The sequence below is a fragment of the Trametes versicolor genome, assembly GCF_000271585.1.
Source record: "Trametes versicolor FP-101664 SS1 unplaced genomic scaffold TRAVEscaffold_6, whole genome shotgun sequence".
NCBI classification, from domain to species: Eukaryota; Fungi; Basidiomycota; class Agaricomycetes; order Polyporales; family Polyporaceae; genus Trametes; species Trametes versicolor.
Window position 1 is genome coordinate 486,232 of NW_007360326.1, and position 21,421 is coordinate 507,652.

At 58.2% G+C, this 21,421-nt stretch overlaps 7 protein-coding genes across 7 annotated transcripts; 5 read left to right on the forward strand and 2 right to left on the reverse strand.

Moving 5' to 3' along the window:
* Positions 1 to 438: 438 nt before the first annotated feature.
* TRAVEDRAFT_148320 (DUF300-domain-containing protein) lies at positions 439 to 4,218 on the reverse strand. The gene is made up of 14 exons (XM_008040397.1): positions 4,016 to 4,218; positions 3,954 to 3,957; positions 3,806 to 3,899; positions 3,730 to 3,745; positions 3,613 to 3,680; positions 3,420 to 3,545; positions 3,266 to 3,364; positions 3,147 to 3,211; positions 3,008 to 3,089; positions 2,829 to 2,955; positions 2,696 to 2,760; positions 2,566 to 2,633; positions 2,041 to 2,513; positions 439 to 1,988 (listed from the first exon to the last, which is right to left on the reverse strand). Exons 1-14 carry the CDS (start codon positions 4,104 to 4,106, stop codon positions 727 to 729), a joined length of 2,640 nt encoding a protein of 879 aa, XP_008038588.1. The 5' UTR covers positions 4,107 to 4,218; the 3' UTR covers positions 439 to 726.
* Positions 4,219 to 4,890: 672 nt separating this feature from the next.
* TRAVEDRAFT_123258 (uncharacterized protein) lies at positions 4,891 to 5,415 on the forward strand (the record flags this gene model as incomplete). Its single annotated transcript, XM_008040398.1, has 3 exons — positions 4,891 to 5,040; positions 5,106 to 5,259; positions 5,315 to 5,415. 3 exons carry the CDS (start codon positions 4,891 to 4,893, stop codon positions 5,413 to 5,415), a joined length of 405 nt encoding a protein of 134 aa, XP_008038589.1.
* A 708-nt stretch (positions 5,416 to 6,123) lies between these two features.
* On the forward strand, positions 6,124 to 6,982 carry TRAVEDRAFT_58596 (uncharacterized protein). The gene is made up of 4 exons (XM_008040399.1): positions 6,124 to 6,312; positions 6,363 to 6,413; positions 6,487 to 6,579; positions 6,669 to 6,982. The coding sequence occupies exons 1-4, from the start codon at positions 6,154 to 6,156 to the stop codon at positions 6,726 to 6,728; spliced, it is 363 nt and encodes a 120-aa protein (XP_008038590.1). The 5' UTR covers positions 6,124 to 6,153; the 3' UTR covers positions 6,729 to 6,982.
* Positions 6,983 to 7,713: 731 nt separating this feature from the next.
* Positions 7,714 to 8,483, forward strand: TRAVEDRAFT_28942 (uncharacterized protein). Its single transcript, XM_008039980.1, has 2 exons — positions 7,714 to 7,850; positions 7,910 to 8,483. The coding sequence occupies exon 2, from the start codon at positions 7,920 to 7,922 to the stop codon at positions 8,076 to 8,078; it is 159 nt and encodes a 52-aa protein (XP_008038171.1). The 5' UTR covers positions 7,714 to 7,850; positions 7,910 to 7,919; the 3' UTR covers positions 8,079 to 8,483.
* Positions 8,484 to 9,813: 1,330 nt separating this feature from the next.
* Positions 9,814 to 10,732, forward strand: TRAVEDRAFT_28943 (uncharacterized protein). Its single transcript, XM_008039981.1, has 3 exons — positions 9,814 to 10,003; positions 10,037 to 10,137; positions 10,477 to 10,732. The coding sequence occupies exons 1-3, from the start codon at positions 9,955 to 9,957 to the stop codon at positions 10,567 to 10,569; spliced, it is 243 nt and encodes an 80-aa protein (XP_008038172.1). The 5' UTR covers positions 9,814 to 9,954; the 3' UTR covers positions 10,570 to 10,732.
* Positions 10,733 to 13,281: 2,549 nt separating this feature from the next.
* On the reverse strand, positions 13,282 to 16,039 carry TRAVEDRAFT_123029 (uncharacterized protein; the record flags this gene model as incomplete). The annotated part of the gene is made up of 11 exons (XM_008040400.1): positions 13,282 to 13,523; positions 13,595 to 13,861; positions 13,930 to 14,056; positions 14,113 to 14,410; positions 14,465 to 14,656; positions 14,710 to 15,111; positions 15,163 to 15,407; positions 15,464 to 15,535; positions 15,605 to 15,685; positions 15,739 to 15,834; positions 15,896 to 16,039. The coding sequence occupies 11 exons, from the start codon at positions 16,037 to 16,039 to the stop codon at positions 13,282 to 13,284; spliced, it is 2,166 nt and encodes a 721-aa protein (XP_008038591.1).
* Positions 16,040 to 19,109: 3,070 nt separating this feature from the next.
* TRAVEDRAFT_28945 (uncharacterized protein) lies at positions 19,110 to 21,281 on the forward strand. The gene is made up of 7 exons (XM_008039982.1): positions 19,110 to 19,166; positions 19,226 to 19,807; positions 19,866 to 19,907; positions 19,958 to 19,999; positions 20,048 to 20,110; positions 20,165 to 20,232; positions 20,283 to 21,281. Exons 2-7 carry the CDS (start codon positions 19,628 to 19,630, stop codon positions 21,154 to 21,156), a joined length of 1,269 nt encoding a protein of 422 aa, XP_008038173.1. The 5' UTR covers positions 19,110 to 19,166; positions 19,226 to 19,627; the 3' UTR covers positions 21,157 to 21,281.
* The last annotated feature ends 140 nt before the right edge of the window (positions 21,282 to 21,421 follow it).

Consider the following 21,421-nt stretch of genomic DNA (forward strand, 5'->3'; position numbering starts at 1 on the left):
ATCACGACCGGCGCGCGGCGTGTTTGCGTGCACTCCGCATAGTACAATGGCTGCCGTTTTCGAGCGCGTTGGTTGCCACCGGTAGCCAAACATAGGACGACAGTGGATGCCGAAGGGGAAGAACAAACGGCGGCCGCAGAGAACAATAGCAGAGGACGGGCGCCTATCTCGCGACATTGTCCTCTCGCCCAAAGCGGGAATGTTTGCATCCAACAGGGCCACACGCGCCGGCCACACAATAGCTCTTGCATGTCGAACGTAAAACAGCGGCAGGTTACTCAGAAGGCTGAGTGCTTCACTGTATACAAGCTTGCGAGTGTCATTCAATTGCCGCCAAGGATACGCTTGCCGCCGCCAGCACTGTGGGTCACCGCCTGAGCGATGCGCTCGAAGCCTGCAACAACAATCGAGGACCTCGAGATGAAGGAGCAACTAACGCACGGTTGCTTAGATATACGGCCTACTGCCGCCTGTTTGCCGCTTACCTGCACACACAGTAGTCAGAGTAACAACAGCCGCGTTGGATAGCAAGAAATACATCCGATGTCCTGGGAGCCAGGGTACTACACCAGTCGTGAGGGTCGTAAGAGTGAAACGTGCGAGGTCGTGAGGAGTTCGTGACAGCGGGACAACAGACACTGGTACTAAATAGGTCATAAATTCAGCAATAGGGGGAAGCACGAAAAGAGTAGGAAAAAGAGGCATCAGCCGATGGCTTGGATATGGCTACCTCTGCGAACCGATGTGTGGCCCGGGATATGGCGCGGTCGACCGTCGATTCTGCAATGGCGGAAGCGGGCCAGTAGGCAGCCCCGGAGGGCTGTACCGCGAGGAGGCAAACGAGTCCCTCGCAGAACTAGGGCTTGGGGGCGCCAGAGGCGCGGGCAGCACGATCCTTCCTCTCGTCGGCACGAAACGATTCGGCGGGGCGACGTACTGCGGTGCCGCCGTTGAGTTCCTTCTTGGCGCACCGCGCGAGTACGCGACCTCGGCGCGCTGTAGCTGAGGTGGCGAGTGTGAAGAAGGGAACTGGCCGGGGTACCCTGGAGAAAACTGGGCGGAGTCGTGCCGGCGCGAAGAGCGTGTTCGGCCACGAGTGTCGTCCTGCGTCCAGATAGGCGGTACTATGCGCTGCGGAGACGGTCGCGTTGGTGGCGAGGACGTGTCTGCAGGTGGAACAGGCGGGAAGCGACCATCCAGTGCGGCCGTCGGGGATGCAAGTGATCCTGCAGAACGCGGATTCGAGGGGCCTGCAACGACAGTGGGTTCGTGCACAAGAGGCGCCTGCGGGAGCGCTTTCGTCCTCATCGCGATCTCGGGGTGGGGTCCGAGCCTGACGTGGTTGTGGTGCGACTGTGACGAAGAGGGCGCTGCAGAGAGCACCTCGGCTGAGGAGGCCGGCTCGATGGAGGCGGCGAACGCGCGCTCGAGGAAGCTGTCCCGGGTTGACTCCGTAGCGGGGGTCGGTAACGGGGGAGTCGGCGAAGGGACCATCAGATGTTGTCGCGCCGCCCATGCATGTTGCATCGCGGCGGGACTGTATTGCGGCGTGAGCGGAATGGGACCTCCCATGTCTGGAGAACTCAGTGGGCTGGGGACGTCCGCGAACGACGCGGAAAGCAGAGGCGAGGACATAACGGGAGGAGGCTCGCGCTTGACACCCTGCTTCTGCTTGCTCTCGCGGTATGTGCGGATGGCAGATGGGGGTGGCGGATCGTTGTAGTCGTCCTCATGCACGTCGCGTGAGAGCGGAGTCGCACCAAATCTCGTGGGTATGTCTTTTGAGCGCCGACGGGTTGACAGGCGACGGAGAGCGTTGGGAAGACCGCCATGTGGGCCGTTGTGCAGAGGCTGCTCCGTGTCGACATCAGGCCCGGACTGGGAGAGCCGGTTGTAAACGCGGCGCCACCACGACGTTTGCCGTTGCTCGTGACCTGCAGCCTCGGCATCGACGACGGGGCTGTATTGTGCGCTGCTTGCGTGTTTGTCTACCACATGTCGGTCAGTCAAACGTGGGGCAACGGGCGAGGAGTGACCTACTCCGTAGGGTATAACCGCGCTTCGCCAATTCCCTGTCGATCTGCTCTTCCAGCCCATCGCTCTTCTCCCGGCGCGGCTTCGCCTGGTACCCAAGTCCGTAGATGTAGTCATCGCCGACGCCGAGCCATTGACGCTCGTTGTTGACATGTACCTCCTTCTCTACGTCCACGCTAACGCTGAGCTCCTTCTCAGGCGGCCTCATCGGCTGGCCGGAGGCGGACATGTTGGCTTCGCGACGGATCGCGATCCTCGAACGGCCAAAGACGTCCTCGAGGGCTGCTTCGCGGCGCGCCTGGGGGTCTGTCTCACGACCGCGGCTACGGTGCACCATATACACCAGCCCCGCCCAGATCTCACGGCCCGTCTCCTTGAAGCTCATCGCGTGCACGAGCGAGCGCCAGCGCGGGGTGGGGTTCTCCGGGTCGTAGTAGGGCTTGTACGAGAAGGCTTTGATGTGCAGGACTGCAAAGCAACTATCGTGGACGGGTTAGCGTTGCCTGGGATCCGTTGACTAGGAGTACTTACGCCATCTCAACGGTCTCGAGGATAGCACCTATGCCGATGTTGATGTTGTCGGCGGTCATGTACGGGGTCTAGATAGGCACAGCGTTGTCGTCAGCGAGTGACTCACGCACACAGTCAACGAGCAACCTACGTCCTTGACCACTCCGAACAACGTGAGCACAGAGAGGAACGTTGCCTGCCAGAACGTGAGGAAGACTATCGATAATGGGCGATGGAATGAAAAGTCAGCAGGACAAATCTCCAGTACTGGCAAGTATACTGACCGACTGCCTTGATGGCGACCAACTTGAGAAGCGGCTTCTGCGGTGCGAGCTCTACTTTGACGGCCATGTACAATTGGATCAAGCAGTACATCGCGACTGAGACAGATACGGACACGACTATAGTGATCTGTTGTGTGACAAGTTAGCCAGGGTGCCGCTGACAAAAGGGTATGACTCGCATATATGTGACCCCAGCCGGGGCCCCAGGAGTCCTCACAGTACAAACCCGCGTAGTCGAGGATCACCGCAGCGAGGGTAGTCCTGAATATAGTACCAATGAGACAAGCATACGACGTAGAATAATGGGCGGCGACGAACGTCGGCCTAATGACACAGTATTGCAATACACCCCATTTCATGATCTGCAGGAAGTGTAAACCGTCCTGTGCCACGATCGTCAGCTAGTACCATATACTCGTGAACCAGGATGCACATACCTCCGGTCTCCAGCGCATGAAACCAAGCGGCAACATCCACTTCTGCGGAGGCTCGCCCCGTTTACGTCTCCGCCTGTCATGTTCTCGCGACAAGCCGTTCTGGATGGGTGCATTAATTGTGCCATATCATCTTGAGCGAGCGGTTCAAGCTTACCTTGCGGAAGATCTCTTTCTGCACATTCACGTCGGGGGACACGTAGAGCAGAAGCAGATAGAAGAACGCTGTCAACACAGTGGACTCGTAGCAGTCGCGGATGAGGAGCAAAGGCGTCGAATGGTTCTGAGTTAGGCGATACTTGTTAACTCCTGTCGGCTACAAGGTAATAGCAACGGAGAACTGTACGCACCCACCAGAAGTATGACGCTGTGCTGATGAGCGCATACAACGGCACCATGAACAGGATCCGGACAATGTCTTAGAACGTGTCAACGTCCATAACCCTTCACGAGGATTGGCAACCTACAGCGTTGTTCGTATTTCTGGTAGATTGTGCCTGTCAGTTACGGCTCTTCCTTGCCAATGCAGCAAGTCTCACTCACATTGTGGTACGACTGGGTGTGCTTGTTGATAAGCCAGAATGAGACTGCCATTGCCACGACAGTGAAGGCCGAAGACACTATCCATCCGATCTGACCAAGGCGGCATGAGATACAGCTTCAATCGTATGGGAGCAGGGTGCGTACGTGATGTGCTTGTGGTGCGGTTTTGCTCAGTAACACTCTGGCCGCCGAGTAATGCTCTAGACATACCTTGCAGCACCAGTTTTCCGTTCTGAATCAAGGGCGGGGTATTCTGGGGGGCTCGCTCTGCATGGCAGCGACCATTCACGATCTCCGCCATAATCGAATATCGTCCAGGGCAAGTTCAAGTAGGTCAGATGCTACAGTCGTACAAAGGTCGCAAAGAGAGGTCACAGCAGAGAGCAGTACGGAACGCGAAGTCGTGAGAGTCGTGATTGGGTCGTAACAAGGCAAAGGGAGTTTGAGTAATGCCCGCGAGCGGATTGGATGCTTCGCCCACTGCCGTGTGTCGCCTTCCGGAGATGAGCACGACGCGTCCAGGGCCAGAGAGCAGGCGAGGGCAAGACGCGGTGGTGGCAGCAGCAAGAGCATTCGAGCTCCTCACCGCGAGCATCCACTTCTACGCGCCGGCCCGCGATGCCCAGAGTGCGAGCCGCCCGCTAGACGCCCGCAACCCTCTTGGACTCGTACCGTACGCGTCATGCAACAGCTTTGGCTGATCTGCTCTTTTCTTGACTTCAGACCTCTGCATATGGTACAACGGGCTCACGTTTTACCTGTAATGAGGCCCCAGGTATATCGACCATCCCTTCTGTTTTCGCGCGCTCACGACGTCATTCAAGGCCCCGCTGAGCTGAAGCCCGGGTGCAGTCGATAGAAGGACTCCAGTGTGGCTCTCCCGCTATGCAAGAGCGACTCTGAGCGACTCCACGGTGGGGCGCCGTCATCTCTGCTCCTCCTCAGCTCAATGATCTTCCCGTCTGCGAGTCCGCCAGGCCCCCTCTCATAGTGCTGTGCTCCCCGTCTATAAAGTGCATCCATCATGCCGGCATCACAGTATCCTCGCAAGCCGCTACCACTCCAGCGCCAGTCCATCCCCCGCTATGCTGCTTTTCGGGAAGCAAGACAGCGCCGCCACCAAGACGCCCAGTCCGGTCCTAGCAGACCTCCAGTCTCGCGAAGACCAGAGGGACCTTGACCACTCTATCAAGGACCTCACCGCCGCCGAGAAGGCCCATGACAAAAGCGTCAAGGTGCGTACAAGGGCGCGCTGTCCGGGCACATCCACGGTCGCCACTAACCCCACTCTCGCTCTCAGGCTGCATACAACGCCCATCGCGCCGTCGACCAGGCCATCGAGAACGAGTATGAAACTGCCAAGGCCCTTAACCGCGCTACCCACAACCACGAGGTCGCCATATCCAACGAGCAGAACGCGAGGATCACCGCGGAGGTAGGCCGATCCGAGTCTCGTTGCAGCTTACAGTCTGACCGCCTCCTTGTTGTAGATTAACCAGCAGTACGAAGCCCACCTCCAACAAGGCCTCGAGCAGAAGGGCCGGCACCTCGATGAATTGCACCAGCGCAAGGCGCACAACGATGTACGTGCCCCGCCTCAGTCGTGCTGATATCGTCTCCTGTGACGCGTGTGCGCCCAAACTCTGACATCCTTCTAGCAACTGCGCGAGTCCACCAGTCCGCAGCCCCACGTCCAAACCGCTGCCGCGAGTCCCGACGAGGGCCGCGCGAGCGCACCGGACGCAACGCCTACTTGGGAGACTGCCGCGCTTGCTATTGCTGCGATTGGCACGGAAGACGCTGCTACTGCCTAGGTGTGCCAGATGGCAGCTAGCTATGTGGCGGCATCGAGTGATGACACCATGATTTATGCGGTCCTAGGTATATCACCGAGCATTCTCTCAGTGTGCAGCAACTGTATGATCAGCCTATGCCACGTCCTGTATATCATAATAAAACATATATGGCGATGTATCAGAGGCCCCCGAAGATATTCAGCATAAGATACCATGAAGAAAAGGCATTCTCTGTATTTGCCCGATGTCTGCAGCTGCTCACGTACCGTTCCGCGGCGCTCAGGCTCGGACTGGTTACTGGTTATGACGCGTGAGAGCAGCACTTAGCGCTCGTTTAGCGCCGTGCACTTCGGGGGCAGGTCCGAACCGCGTCACCATGAATGTGATGGCCATGACGCTCCTATTCCTCACTCCGCGGGCTGGATTTAGCCTCTAGGTCCGTCTATCCACATATGTAACACGACGTCGTCATCTCTATAATTGCATGTACTAGTACTACTTAGTTAGCATGACGCCTCTCCTCTCGCTCTCCTCTCGCTCAGCCCCCTCACCATGCCGCACTTCGGAAGTCCCTGCACGCCCTCCCCGAATCCAGAGAACCGGAAACTCGAGGCGTCGATAATAAGCGAGGCCGGCGCGGAGCAGAAGCACATCGACCACACTCTGCGGGACCTTGCCGACGCCGTGGAGACGCACGACAAGAGCACCAAGGTGCGCACCTGCCATCCTCCACGCACATCTATCCTCACCGCCGTCCATAGGACGCAGTGAACTCCCAGCGCGCCGTCGACGAGGCCGCGGAGACCGCCAAGGTACGCCAACCCCCCACCCACCCTGCCGCACTATCCCACCGCCGCGGCCAGCACTCACCCTCCCTCCCCGCAGACGAACCAGCAGCGCGAAGCCCGCCTGGGGCTGAACCTCGCACAGAAGGCCGGGCACCTCGACGACCTCCAGCAGCGCAAGGCACAGAACGACGTACGCCCTCTGATTCCCCTGCCACGCCTGCATCTCTGTGGGTCAGGCGCGGCGTGTGCACCAGCGGACCCCCCCTGATCTGTTTCTAGCAACTGCGCGAGTCGGCGCTGGCGCAGATCCACGCCCAGGATGCAGACGTGCCAGTCTAGCGCACGCACGACAGCCGCGACAGTGGCGAGGCACCCCCAGCCACAGAGGACGCTCAGGCGCCTGGGGATGGAGTCGCTTCCGCCGTCTGAGGTGCGAGGTCGGGCCTTGGTGCGGGGATTTGGAGGCTGCCAATGCCATTGGAGATGAACGCGAGTCGATGTTATGCCCGGAGGGGTCCGCACTGCTAACAATGTACCATTAGTCCCCGTCCTGTCTGTATATGATTGTGCAAACACACCGCGCCTCATATAGCCCCGCGATCCATTCCGCCGTCATGGGGCATCTCGAACGTGGGTCGCTGAGCCAGGAAGCCGCGACAACATCGCAGGCTGCGACCGAACGACGTCGAGGCGTTCCATACGCGGTTCGAGAAGGCACCGTTGCCCACAAACACATGCAACGACGCCGCCCAGCAACGGATCGAAGCGATTCGCCCAGCCGACCGGGGGGCTCCGCGAATGAACATTGATTGTCTAGGCGCGCGACGAGGTAAGCGTCGACCAATGCCCCGGGAGCTGGCGCCGCCAAAAGCCTGGGAGCCGGTGGTTGGATTTCTCGAACGAGCGGTGGTCATCAACGGCAACCGAAGTCGTCCCGCAGCGGTCACAGGAGGTGCGAGCTCGAGATGCTCGCCTATGGTGCGAGAGCTGGGTAGCCTGCTCTGCCGCGCTTTCCAGCCGAAGACCATCTGGCAGATCGAGGCACTGTCGCACGGCGATGGAGGTGTCAGACGACGAGCGCACCGTTGCGAGGATCTGTGAGACACGCTCAGAATTCTGGCACCCGGGCCGACGGTCTAGGCATGACAATCACAAAATCGCGATAAGTATTCGTAGTGCACTCATTCGGGACATACGAGAACGGGAGACGTACTGCTTGCACCCAACGACGTATACGTGTCGTAGCCCTCCATCGACACGCGCAATACCCCGTGCCGTCCGGGCCTGCGAGAACGGTTCATGCGGGAAGGCGTCGCGGTGGCACAGCATCCGTACCAGCTACATCAACACCGTCTGTGAAATGCGAATGCGATAGAAACATGAGCGGCGTAGCGGCAGCAGAGAGCAGTAGCCCCAATCCCGCCACTTGCTCCTCTGTGCTTAGACATCCCGCCGCATATACTGTATGGTCGATCTCAGCGATCTTAGGCGTGCTCGGTGCCTGATCATAAAGGACCTACATGGACCGACATGGGTCGCGCCGCGTCGTGTGGATGGCGAGCTTGTCTTGTCCTCGTGGATCGGCGCACGCGTTTCGCATGCTTCAACCACACTCCTTACACCACAAGAGATGACCCCCGTTCAAACTGGTCGCGGTTCGGCACCAATCAGCGGTTTGAGCGCATGTAGTCAGTCTCGTCCGCACCGGGCGGCGCCTCAACGACGTCTCGAGCTGCCGAGCCCAGACAGCTTCTCCCTGAAGGCTGGGCCTCGCATGTCGGCTCTTGGACGAGGACCGCGTCTGCAAAGGATTTTGGGCGCTGTCCATCCGGGAGGTGCGGCTAGAAGCGCGGCGCGACTCTCGCGCAAAGCACGCTTCGTATGGCTTCCTCCAGTAACAGCGCCGAATATGCGCACTCGGTTTGTTGCGAACTTGAATACACGCTCGTCTCGGGGCATTTGCGGGGCACTTGTGGGGCACAGTGGGGGAGGGCCTGGGGCGGCTGCCCGCGTCCGATCGCGAACGCGCGGTGGCCTATCACGACTGAGGCTCTAAGGGGAAGGGCTACCTACCCTGAAACTGCGCCTTCTTCGCCCCGCGGAAAAAGCTGCATCCACCCTAGGCGGGACGGAAAATAGGCTTCCTGCGCTGCAGATGCGTTAGCTCACAGTGGAAGGGACGCAGGCTGTAATAAATCTCGTACCTGTAGGTTTTAGTCGTGTGCCAGCCTATAATCGCGCCAAGGGACGGGTCGCGATCCGGGTCAGCATTACCGTGCAGTTCAGCACCGCGGGTTGAATAGAGGACTCACGGAAGTGTGCGCCCCTTGTTGAGCACAGGAACCCTGCCCTATACTCCGCGAGCGTCGTTGAAGCTGGTGGATACCGCCCGACCACCAAGTTTGAACTCGTTGGCGTGATGACCGCCGCACGAAGGGTCTGGCACACCAGTGGGGAGTCGTAGCCCAGACTATCGACTAGGAGCCGGAAATGATGGTAGTTGACAGCGGAGGTTCGACGGAGGCCACATGCACCCTATATTGATCTGGGCGTTGGGTGGTTGTAGGCGGCAAGGGATACAGGGTGGAAGCAAAAGCGGGGGGCGTACCTGGGGGGCCTCCTCGTCCTCTCCCTCCGATGGAATCCTGGTACCGCCCGTAAACTATTGGAACGGACGATCGGTCAGCAGGTCCACGACACGACATCCACACCAGTCCGCGGACAGATTCTTGAGTTTGGCAGGGTGGAAGAATAAAGCGTCGGGAGCCTAGTAATCGAGGGATTTTTGCGGCGGCGACGTCGTTAGGATGATAGAGAATGGGAACCTGTTGAAAGCGTTGGGAGTCAAGGGAGCAGACCGCAAAAGAGGCGGTCGGCGGGGATGGTCATTGGAGGGATATGTAGTGGAATTTATCAGAGTTGGTCACCGACCGGTTTGACCGACGGCTAGACGTGTGGAGTAACTTCTGAACTTCGCACGGCGTGCCTACAGTTCTTCGGTGTCGTTATTGCGGTGTCCGGTCGCCATAGATCCTCAAGTTGTGGGCGAGACACACGGAGAGGTCGTCTAGTATCAGACCGAAGAATGGCCAGCGGACGCCCGAAGCAACCACGCCTGTGCGGTTGAGGCGACTGCCGCAGTGCAGCTTAGCACAGACACGACGTTAGACGCGGTGGCCGCGGGTTCCGTCTCTTGGACAGTGTTTCCAACAGCTACATCCCGCGGGTAACGGCCTCATCGACGGGTATTCAGACTTCAAGAATGGCCGCTAAACAGAACAGCTAAGACTAGTGTCCAACTGGATCAATATAACCCCGCATTGCAGGCGGGCTGCGGGTCGCCGTGCGACCTCGCACGGCGCTCAGATGTCCCACCGGCATTACTTCAAGCCAGCCAGCCACGCCCACAATCAAGACAGGTAGAGAGTATGGGTATTACTTATACCTTGCCGTACAATGTCTTCAATCATTGGGCTGCCACACCCCTACATGCATCAAATCCGCCGCCACCTGGCCTTCGAGCACGATCCAACTATGCTTCCTCACATTAGTCCGAAACCACCCCATGCGCCTCCGACTTCTCGGCGTGAGATCGCCTGCGTGCCAGCAGTTTAGTTAGCTGCGGAGATAAGATGTGCCATACAAAGGGAGTGACTCACTGTTGACAAATCTTAGACGACGAGGCGACACACTCGATTTGCCGGGCGAAGGCGTAGCAGACATAGCCGTGGCATGGGCCATGGGCGTGGTGTGCTGCCATAATCCCCCCATCGCAGCTGCTAGTAACACGGCGTAACGCAGAAGCCGCCGTCTTGTGCATTTCAGCCGAGGGAACATATAGAAAAACGTGTCTGCGATGACAGGGAATGCTGTAAAGGGAAAGATAACTCGCTGTGCAGCGGCAGCCACCCTCGCACTTGGTGAGAAGTGGTAGCGATGCGAGGAGCCTCCATCTGATAGCGTAGGACACCACAGCGGAGCCTCAAGCATGCAGGGTCCCGCCAAGTATCGCGTCAACGCCGTCTCTACCGGAGCGACCCCATCATCCGTGCTCGAGCACGCGCCGTCGAATTACACGACGACGAAGCGTAAACGACTCACCGATTACAAGCGACCCTCCCATCTCAAACCAACCCCGCTACGTGCGTCCTCCATCGTCCTCTCGAATAGTAAGAAATAGCAGAAATAGCAGCCAAGGAAACCTCGGCACGGCGAATCTCGTGCTGCGCACAAATTGGGCCTGGACGAGGGGCAGAGGGGTGAAGCATAGGGAGAGGTAGAAGGCGAGCGTTGGTGAAGATATAGCACAGCAGGCAATAGGTGAGTCCGGGACCTCGGCTAATGGATAGTACAGGCGGAAGATCGGATTCTGGCTATTCTGGCTGCACCAGAACCCAGGCAGTTGTTGGAGGAGGGGGTGGGTGTCGGAGGCGTACGTTGCGCAGTAGCCGAGAGCGCCCCTCCGAGGGCTGAGTAGAGACCACGACGTGGGCGTTAGAGGCGCATGCCGTGGAGGCTGCTGGCATGACACGGCCGGAGCCGCCGTTGGCCTAGTCGGCCGCTCGGACTCCGGAGGCGGTCTAACGCTGCATTCTGAGCGCGGCTTGACCCCAGGCCACGCCCAATATGTCCGTGGGGAATATCGCGGGGTCCTTCCTGGGCATATGCGAGCTCCAGGGCAATTCCCGATCCCTCGTCTCGGTTCCCTGCGATCGGGAGGAGCTACCAATCCCAGATAGCCCCACGATTGAGCTCAGAGATGCAGATGCTGTATCAGATCCATCTCGCATTGACCAACACACATACACACCTGTCCACAATCCGTGCCAGCGCCGCACTCTTCTCCTTCCGCCGGTTTTAGGTTTGGCGTCCGTCCCGCACTATAAGTGCATGGCTTCCCCGCCCTCGCGCTGTCCTCAGGCCCCAGTGTGGCTGGTTCGCGCTCTGTTTGAGGCGGCGGCGCCTCTCCCATGGGCGACACGAGCCACCCTCCGGTGCACTGTCCTATCAACCATATGTAAGTGCGCAGTTAGTGCAGTCCGTTTCTGGTAGCTGAATTCACAATGACAGTAAAGCATTTCACAGGCAAGAAGTTCGGAGGCTCGCTGGACGCACCACTCCCAGACCGCTGGACGTCTCCGTGCAACATATGCAAGCCGTCATAACATGTCGGACGCTGCGTTTGATACCTGAATCAGAGGCGAGTTCTTTGCGAAGTCTGGAATCTAACTCGCACCTTCGTGGAATGTCCCTTACACCTACGTCCGTTGGGCACAGATCCGCGCAAGCGATCCAGCAACGAAAAGCAATACACCATCCTTTGTCGGTGATGTGAATCAGCGGCATTACAGTGTCTGGAAGATGGCGTCTGCTCACTAGACAGAGCTGCGCCGAAATCCCGCGATCGCGACCGCACCGATGCAAAGTGCGTATCTGGCGCCGGAGCTGGACGTTGGAACTGGCGTCGTGGCCGTCGTTATTCACGGAGTCTCGCAAGTGTCGCTACCTGTCGCTACGAAGGGAAGGCGATGGGGCCCGCCCGCCGCCCGGCCGCACCTCGGGCTCCACGTCAAGACGGGACCACACATGGGCCGGCGGGGGATCTATGGCGCGGGCCCCCCACCGCACCGAAATTTACGTGAAATGGGTCAAGATGCGACAAGACCCGTATACGCAGCGGAGGAGACGGCGTAACTTGGGTGACATCGTCCTGGGCCGCAGAACGATCTCCTGGCGGTCGAATGAGCTGCAGAAGCCGTTGTGGCCGGCCAAGGAGGCGCAGAAGTGCGTGCAGCGACCTGCAGGCGTGCTTCAATAAAGCGACCACTGCGAAGGCAATATCCAGTTAGGAGGGGGTGGAAGCGGGTCGTTGACGATCGCGGGCTGCATCCCGGCGTCGAGGGCGCAGTAGTGCGCGTCAAGGAGAATATGGCAGGCGCGCCGAGCACGCCGCCAGAAGCAGGGCGGGGTGGGCGTACCTGGGCGTATGCGCGTGGCGTCCGCCATCTCTCACGCGCCGCCTCACTCGTTTGGGAAGTGGAGACATCGATGGACTCCTCCTCTCACCCCGACCCCCCTGCGGCGCCTCATGCTTTTGCTCGACAACTGCCACTTGCCTGCCATGGAGAGGCCTCCCGCCGCCCGCGTGCACGCTTCTCACCCGCTTGCCAACGCGGTCAATCGCACGCTTCTCACCCGCTAGCCAACGCGGCCAATCTCGCTCGGACCCGGCAACATCTGTGCAGCCTCACTCGCCGCTATTCAGGAGGGTTTGGGACGAGTCACGGGGTTCAGCCGTCAAATCCGAGCGGTGGTTCGGTCGGGACATGGTATGAGCTTCTACTGAAGACACTGGCGGGCGGACCAGCGAGAACAGATCGTGCAAGTTGGCCTCCAACACAACATACCGACACTCCACTCATTCCCCTCAATATTCCTCGCCCCAGTCCTCGTCCCGTCTTTCACCCTATCGCAGGGCTAGACAAGGCCCTGGGCCCGAGGCCTGAGGCCTCTGTGCCGCAGCCACCCCATTCAACACCCTGTGGCATGTCGGCACCGCAGACATCTTCTCGCTTCGGGCGGTGTCTTGCGAACGCGCCCCAGGGCAAAGCCTGCTGACGATGCCGAGGAAACCTTGACCCGCTTCGGGCTTCCCCGCGTTCTTCCAGCGCGACTAGCGGCGCGTTCGATAGCACAATCTCTTCCCGTCCCCCGCCGCTATGCCATCTGTGTGATCCACGACCAACGGGCACGATGCAGGCGGAACAACGTACGGCTCATCTTGGGTTTGTCGGCGGGTCGGACACTCCACAATATATATATTCGCTCTCCGTATCTCGTCATAAGCCCGACAAGTTGGCCAGCAGACAAGGTTCGCCAGACCGCTCTAGTACTAGTAGCCCCAGCCGTTCGGTCGCCCGCCAACGCCAATGGCGCCGCAGCGGGCGTAGTATCGCGCCAGCGACAATCTGACCACTTCGAGCCGCTGCAGCGCATGTTTTTCGCCCCGCTTTGTTACCCGACAGAGCACCGGCAGATAGTCGTCGCTGCAGCCCTGCCCAGCCATGATATGGATGCTCTCCAGCCGCTGCATTAGCAGGCAGGCGTCTTCCGACGTGAAGAACATCGCGCCGCCTGCAGAGAGTGCTGCGCGCCGCGCTTCGTCAGCCGTTACTTCTTCGCGCCGTCGCGCGGCACAGACGCACCATTTTGGAGAAGCTCCACCGTGTCGCAGAGAAGGACCGCCCACCACGCCTGGGGGACGATGTCTTCCCGGAACATCGCGACGACATCCGTCGCCGCACCCTGGCCGTCGCCGCTCGCGCGCCGCTGGTGAAACTCCGCAAACCGTATCACGAACATCAGGCGGTGTAGGAAGACGCCTGGTGCAGGGATCTTCGCCCCGGCATCCGCGCGGAGGCTTTGAAGGGACGGCGCGATGTTGGCGACCAGCTGCGCAAACTGCTCGGAGCCTGGAGATGGGAGGGGGCGTGGTGGTGAGTTTTGTCATAGAGCTGCGCGCAGGATGGTGTCAACTGACCTTCTCCTATGTACTCTTCCAGGACGAGATCGACCACACGCCCCAGGCCAACCCAGTCCTCCGCCGATGTGCAATAGGAGATGGCTAAGCCATATTTCCTTTCCTTGATGAACGTCTGCGTGGCTATCTATATCCGCGGGTCAGTCGGAACGCTCTGCCTACGACTTTAAATCCAGGGCGCACCCTGCACACCATTCGCCGGATTTCCTCTCTTTTGTATTCAAAGCAGGTTTCGTTGATGTCCTTCAGCACGCCAGCCAGGTGGCCAGCTCGTATGCGCGCGGCCTCGTCTCCAATTGCATCGGCCTCGTTCGGCGTCTCCAGGCGGAGCGGCACACGCATCAGGACCTGGTCAGCCATCTCCCGCCCGACTTCGCCGCAGGAGTACATGTAGTCCACTGTAATGCGCCATAGAGCGGGGTCCGTGTGCAAATATTCGGCGTACCCCAGAACATGGTGTTGACGCAGCGTCAGCTCGGAGCTATTCACGGCAGCTGTTAATGACGGTTGGACGGTAAGAATACAGCAAACTTACTCGTCTGGCTCTGCGTCGATCAATTCCATGAGTTCCATCAGGTCTGCGAGGTGCGCCGCGAGCCAGCCGTCCAGGAGGGCACATTCTGAAAGCGCCTGGGCGGGTTTGCCAAGGAAGAACGCAGAGTGAACCATATCTTCCCGGTCCGTTGGGTCAGGCGGCAACTCGTCTAGAACCTCAGCGACAACCTCTCTGGTAGTGCTGTTAGCCAAACGTGGGCACGGGGACATGCAGGGGGAACTCACGGCAGGTCCTGTCTTCGCAACCGCGTGTCGATAAAGACGCCCCATGCAGAACAGACCTCCTTCCAGTCCGCGTCTAGTTCCATGCACACCTTCTTCATAACGTCCCCTCTCCCTTCCAGAATGCCGACGATGTCGCTAAATCGGTCCCACCAGTTTTCAAACCCGTCATCTCGCGCTCTCTCGGGCACACGGTCAAGCTCGAGCCGGAGCGTCTTCACCTTATCTTTCCAGCGCCGGGAGGCGACTGCAAAGTCACGCTCGGCGGAAAATTGGTGCAGACGAGGGTGGTTGGTTATTAGGGGGGATATTTGCTGGGCGAGGTTCTGTAAATATGCGGAAGGATGTTCGGAGAGGGTGTTCAGAAAAAACGCGGAGGCTTTGGAGAGGCCTCGCAGCACTGTTCTGTACCTCAGTCAGCTGAGTTCCTCTGGATCGTCTCTCTAGCATACGTACCTCGTGAGATAGGGCCAAAACGCGGGATCTTCCCATGGCCTGTCTTGGCCACTGAGTTCGTCCCCTTCCTGTGTGGAAGGCTGAATGAAGTGTGTATTCAGCCACTCCATTAGTTCATCACCCACGGGGGCGTCATCAAAACCCGGTTCTGGAAGGTACAATACGGCAAAGAGGGAGAAGCATGTCCACAGGCAACGATAGTGTTCTGCATCATATTGCAACTGCTCTGCGCGCAATATGTTTTGCTGATACTCAGGTTCGTCAGACATACGCTCGGTTTCGAGAATGTAGCGAGACTCACGGATGCATACAAGCAGCACTCTTTGCAGAAATTGACGTAGTCATTGGCCAACTTGCTGACTGCTCTCGTGTCCTCCTCGCTCTGCACCCTATCAGATTAGTTAAGTATATTTTCGGTAAGTGCCTGTTACCACATGCATACTGACAGCTTGACCTTCTTGTCGCCGGTAACCTTGAGCAGATTTTGGACCGCCGCGAAGATCACGGAGGTGTCTGTAACGAACTGCAGTGCGCGTCATTTGACACGCATTCCTCGGCAGAACCTAGGCCACATACCACTCTTCGCTCAGATAATGGCGCCTGACTCCTTCCCGCCAGATAGACCTGTTGCTCCTTGGTATATGACGCGCCCTGTGACCTCAATACATGAGGCTCCGCCTGCCACCTCCCGTCAGCGATGGCGCCCCGTAGCGCCTCGTGAAACGGAGCGTACGTTTGGCGCGGCGTGAACCGCAATGCTATCATCTCTTGGAGACACGGCCAGGGAGACGGTCCTCCCGGTTCGCTGAAAGTCTTCGGCAGCGTTCTGCTCGAACAGAGGAGGCACAAGGTGTGCGGGGTGATATGCGGTGGGCATGATGCTTGCTAGTAGAGTCTACCTCGCACACAGGTGTCTAGCGTCGCAGCAAGAAGTCCCAATCCGCGAGACAACAACGAGGAGGAGGAGGTTGGGAGCAAGACACGGTGTGGCGCGAGCGCGTCCTCGATGCGCGTCGAGGCGTGTGACTCGGGCGCTTAATATATGCGTCACCGGTGACACTCTGTTCGACTTTGTTTAGGCTTTCGCGAGAATCGATCTAGACTTGCGGTTTGGCTCAGGCTGTTTTAGGGAGAGTGTTCTCGTCGTTCCTCCTGCACCGTGATGACCTTCGCGATGGACCCACCTAGGTACCTGACACCAAGCGGCGCGTTCTCGTATCGAAACACGACCTGTGTCCGAATCTAAACTTCGGACTGGAGTTGTTCGTCGTGAATTATCAGAGAGCTCACTGCATTTCTAGCACGACGTAGCTAGTATGTTGGGAACTTACAAACATACACTCCGACGAAGCAGAGCCAGGACTGGACACGCCGCAACCCCTCGTCGTACAATGCACCTACCATATAAGTATACCGAGCAATGTCTACGCCATACAAAAAGCTTAACCTTCGTATTCACGCATAACCGACCTCAGACCACGTCTCCACTTTGGGTCATAAGAGCCGCTGATCAAGTCGAGGACGTATGCGAGGACTACCTTCTACCCACACGTGCGGCAGCCGCAGGATCGAGAAGAACATCTGCTGACATTCTTCCGGTGAACCCGCCGGTGACAGGACACGGCACGAATCTCCTCAAACGTTGGCCAGGCACACGATCGGTGCATGTCCGCGCACATTCGGCATGATCATTATCAGTTCCCAGTCGGTAAGAGAAATCCGAGCCGTACACATCTGCAAGTCGTGCTGACCCTTCCGTCCTCGCTCCTCTCTATCGATGCAATGGTCGTCGTCGCGGAGGGGGTTGAAAGCTAGGAGATCATGCGCCGGTAATTTATGGCCCCTCCGTTCGCTCCGTTCGTTGCCGCCGGATGCTCTCCCGCTCCCCGCCCCGCCGCACGACACTCGGGACAGACAACCCTATTATCTTCCATGATAAGGTGCTGCTCGGGCTGTTGTCTGCGTCTAACGGTCAGTACGCTTCCAGACACGATAAGAGCGTGTCACCTACACGGCAGAAATGCACCCGCGAAGGTGGCAGTCATGGCCGTCGATGGGGTGGCGGTTGCTCATGCGGCAGTTCGGTCGGGCGCACTCCACCTATCGATCCCCGACGGTTATTATATATTGACAAAATCCGTGACCACAATACTCACGCGGTGTCTCCCAGTGTTCTGGCGGTAGCTACACAGCCAGTCGGCGTACGTGACGACATAAAAACACATGAGGGCGAAGGTGGTGTAGGACAGGGGAGCGGGGTTGCAGGGCAGGATCGGTATGTACGAGCCTGGTCTATACGGACGTCCACACCCTTACTTATACCCAACGCGCAAAGTTGCAATCCCGACGGACAGGCACCCTGAGGCGCGGGCAGCTCGACCGGGCCTAGAGGATCGATCTGCGTTCCCACATAGAACCGAGCGAACCAATCCCGCAAATTACCAAGTAGATTCAACACGTTGACGCCGAGCTCCAACCAAGTATGGCCTAGGCGCGAAAATGCCCTCGATGTCAGCGGGGAATTAATGTCACGGGCAAGGCGACTGATGACTAGTAGACAAGAAGGCGCCTAGTACGCGCGCATACATATGCCGCCTCCCGCGCTAGTATCATCTCAAAATGGGTAACCGAATACCGATTCCGTCGACGTCGTTGGACATGGCGTCTCGCAGTCGACCACGGTCTACTGGACCCCACTACTGCGCACGGTTACGAGCCTCAGCCATGGAAGGGTCCCCAGGGACGGTATGATCCGCGCCGTGTGGACATCTCCCAGCCGTCGACAACGCTCCGCTAATACCAGTCTCAGAGGGCCCCGCATTGGGCTCCCAGCTTCACCCCGGTAAGCCTCATCTTCTCATGGAGAGTATAGAAGATTGACGTTTTAAGTTTGCAGGCGTCGGACGCAGCCGGAAAACAAAGTCAAGAAGGATGTTGCGCTATTCTGGCGGAACTGTTGCGGCGAGCGATGGGACTTCGTGGATTCGTGGTAACTCCACCATGGTTCGATGCTGCTTCACGCCGTTCATCTCGGCGGGAGGACGCTAGGTCCGCGGGAATAACTCTGTGGCGGGTTATCAGCCGTGTCATTATTACCGTGCCCACGGGAGCGAGTTACTATTCGCAAATCAGTTGTTCTTCGGGCGCCTAGCGTACAAGAGACCGTCGAGTGTACGATCTACTTGCGGGGGCTTTCGAGTTCCAGCGACTCGTACGTGTGCAGACTTATTGATACCTCTCGCGTGTCCGAGGATCTCAAAAATTGGACAGATCGCGTCGGCGCCTCTACCCTACAGAGGCCGAAGCACCATTGGAAGCGCCGGCGTTGTCTACACCGCGAATAACTACCTTCCAGTTATTAACGCCGGTCATTAACCGTGTTATCATCATTTTCGGATGTCCTGGAGTAATTCCCGCAACTTTGCTATCGATCGGTCCCCAAGCGCGCACGCCCGACTACTTGGCGCGGTGAATGTCGCAGCGGCCCTACGCTTAGCCATTGACAATGCCTGATCACTCCCTCGGTCCGATGGCGGCGACGCCAATTCAAGTTGAGCGCTGCCAGTGAGCCATGGGCGCGTCGCAATGCTCGAGCGAACGACGAATGCGGCAAGCCCATGATGTAAGTCATAATATCACCATTGAATCATCAGCAACTTCAAAAATGCTACATACATGTGAATGCGCCCCGTTATCGACAACTGACTGTGTCACCTTCAACTCTACGTCTTGCAGATCAATGGTGTTCGCGTTGATTATAAGAGTCTAAGGCCAAAGGATGGACGGAAGAGAGGCAGACCTACGTAAATTAGCCTCGGTGTATCGAGATTAGGCGCTCGGATGAGCGCGATACCCCATGTAGTCGGTTACGTAATCAGTCCATAATAAGACACTATCGACGCCGGTCAATGCTGCAGCACTGGTCTGAGCCTCTAATCCCGACCACCAGCTACACCACATACAGCATCGCTGAGATCGTCCAGACAAATACGCGACAAGGCCTTGTGAGTGGTGGGCTGTAAATCTATGTCAGATACTCCGATGAACGAATCGTGCCGTGCAGCAGAGCGCAGAACACCTACTTCACTCGTGTGCAACTTCCATCGTGTCACATATGCCACCTCCACAAGTCGCCAATCCTCCACCTCGTCGCCCAGTCGGTTCTCTCCGGCATCGGGAAGGTAGGGTGCACAACGTACAAGCGCAGTCAACTGCAGCGTCCGCTCGTCGTCGCAAGTCGCGCTCACCCGAGGCGCGCGCCAAGCGGCCTGCAACCGTCGCGGGGTCAACCTTGCTGCCTTCCTCGTCAAACCTAGTGGTCGTGCGTTCGTCCTTGCATGAAGATGCCGCAGAGCGTAGTCGAAACAAGGCCAAGCCGAGGTCGCGGCCGCAGACGGTGTGGATCGACGGCGATGATCCTGCCATTGTGACGAACATCGTGCAGAACTTAGACTCGTCGGGAAGCATGCAGTCTGCCAGGTCGAAGCGGAAAGAGCGGTCGCGATCGCGTGACGCGGCTCTGCGGCGTACTAGAAAGACGGCAACTCCAGACATCTCGGGCGACGAGGAGGAGCCCACGTATACGGGACCCTTGGCGCACGCCGACTATCAGCGGATGAAGCAGGAAGTCGAGAATCTTCGGAAGGTGAGATCTTTTGCCCTTACGCTTGAACGAAGGAAGATTGACGGACGTCGACGAGTAGCAAGTGGCAATGTCAAAGAAGACGATTCACAAGCAGAGCAAGGTCAGGCGACTCCATCGTTCTGACGAAACCAGTCTGAACGGTTCTTATAGGTCATTGATGAGCTTAGAACTGAGTTGACAACAACGAATGAGGTACGAAAATTACCCCTCAGAGATATCCCAGTATTGAGGAGGCAACAGTCGCATCGCACCCAACGTACAGAAGTCGATAAACTCAAACGTCAGTGCAAGAAATCTGAAGAGGTATGGCCTATGTCGCTATGAGGCCGCGTACGCAGCTCACAACGCCCCGAATAGCTTGTCGCGACTGTCGAGAGCAACCTGACGTGCCAGATTTGCATGGACCTCCTGCTTAAACCTTACGGGTATGTGTCATAGCATGCGAAACTGGTTTGGTATCGCTGACGTCTTCTAGCCTTTCACCATGCGGCCATATACTTTGCATGACGTGCCTTCTAGAGTGGTTCAAGACCGCCCCCGCTGGAGAGGACGACATGCTCGAAGACGATTTCCCGGGTGCTGTACTGTTTCGGAAGAAGACCTGCCCATGCTGTCGTGCCACTGTGACTACGCGGCCGATACCGCTTTACTTGGTCAAGTCCCTGGCATCCGCGCTCGACAAATCCAAGGCGCCCGCCGGTGCTGTGCGTGCGTCCCCTCCTCCCGACGATGGTGATCCTTGGGCCGGCATCTTCCGCGACCCTACCGAGTTCGAGGGCTACTGGAGCACAGACGACGATGACGAGGGCGAGGAAATGGACGACGACGATGATGACGACGACCACGAAGACTACGACTACGATGCCGAGGACGGCTACTGGTCGCTGGACGGGTACGGCACTGGCGAAGACGAAGAGGGGTACGACGGGCCGTACGTGCCCGCGCGCTGGACCCCGCCCTCCGCACACGTGTCCGCCGAGGACTACCCGTTCCTGGACGCGGACTCGGAGGAGTTCAAGATGCTCCGCCGCGGCGCGACGCTGCAGATGATCGAGCTCTTCCAGATGAACTATGCGCATGACACAGGTCTGACCGCGGTCGTTGAGGAAGACAACGTTGTGTACCTCGGGTGGAACATCGAGCTGCACCCGGACGACGAGACGGGCGAGGAGTACATGGACTGGGCGCTCGCGGACATGTACGACCGGCCGGAGCGGTGGCGCATGATCCACGACATGGACGGGTCGTGGGTCGCGCACAGGCTCGCGCCGCGCGATGAGGCTGAGGAGCCGTACGACAACACGGACTCGGAGATGTGGACTGCCGAGAGCGAGGATGAGGATATGTGAACGTTGATGGTAGCTGTACGGGGTCGTGTACGCTCTGACTAGGAATATTATATGTAAATGCTGTATTGTGTAGATCGCACTGCTGTATATCTTGTGTGTTGCAATATTTATACCCTATCGCAAGCCCTTTGTCCTGCTCGCGCGATCACGTAGTGTTATTGGTGTGCAGAGTTCGGAACTAAACGTATACTTACTACAAACGGCACACAGACATCTATAGCAGATCAAGAAAAGAGCTAGCATAAGACGAGTATGGTAATCACCG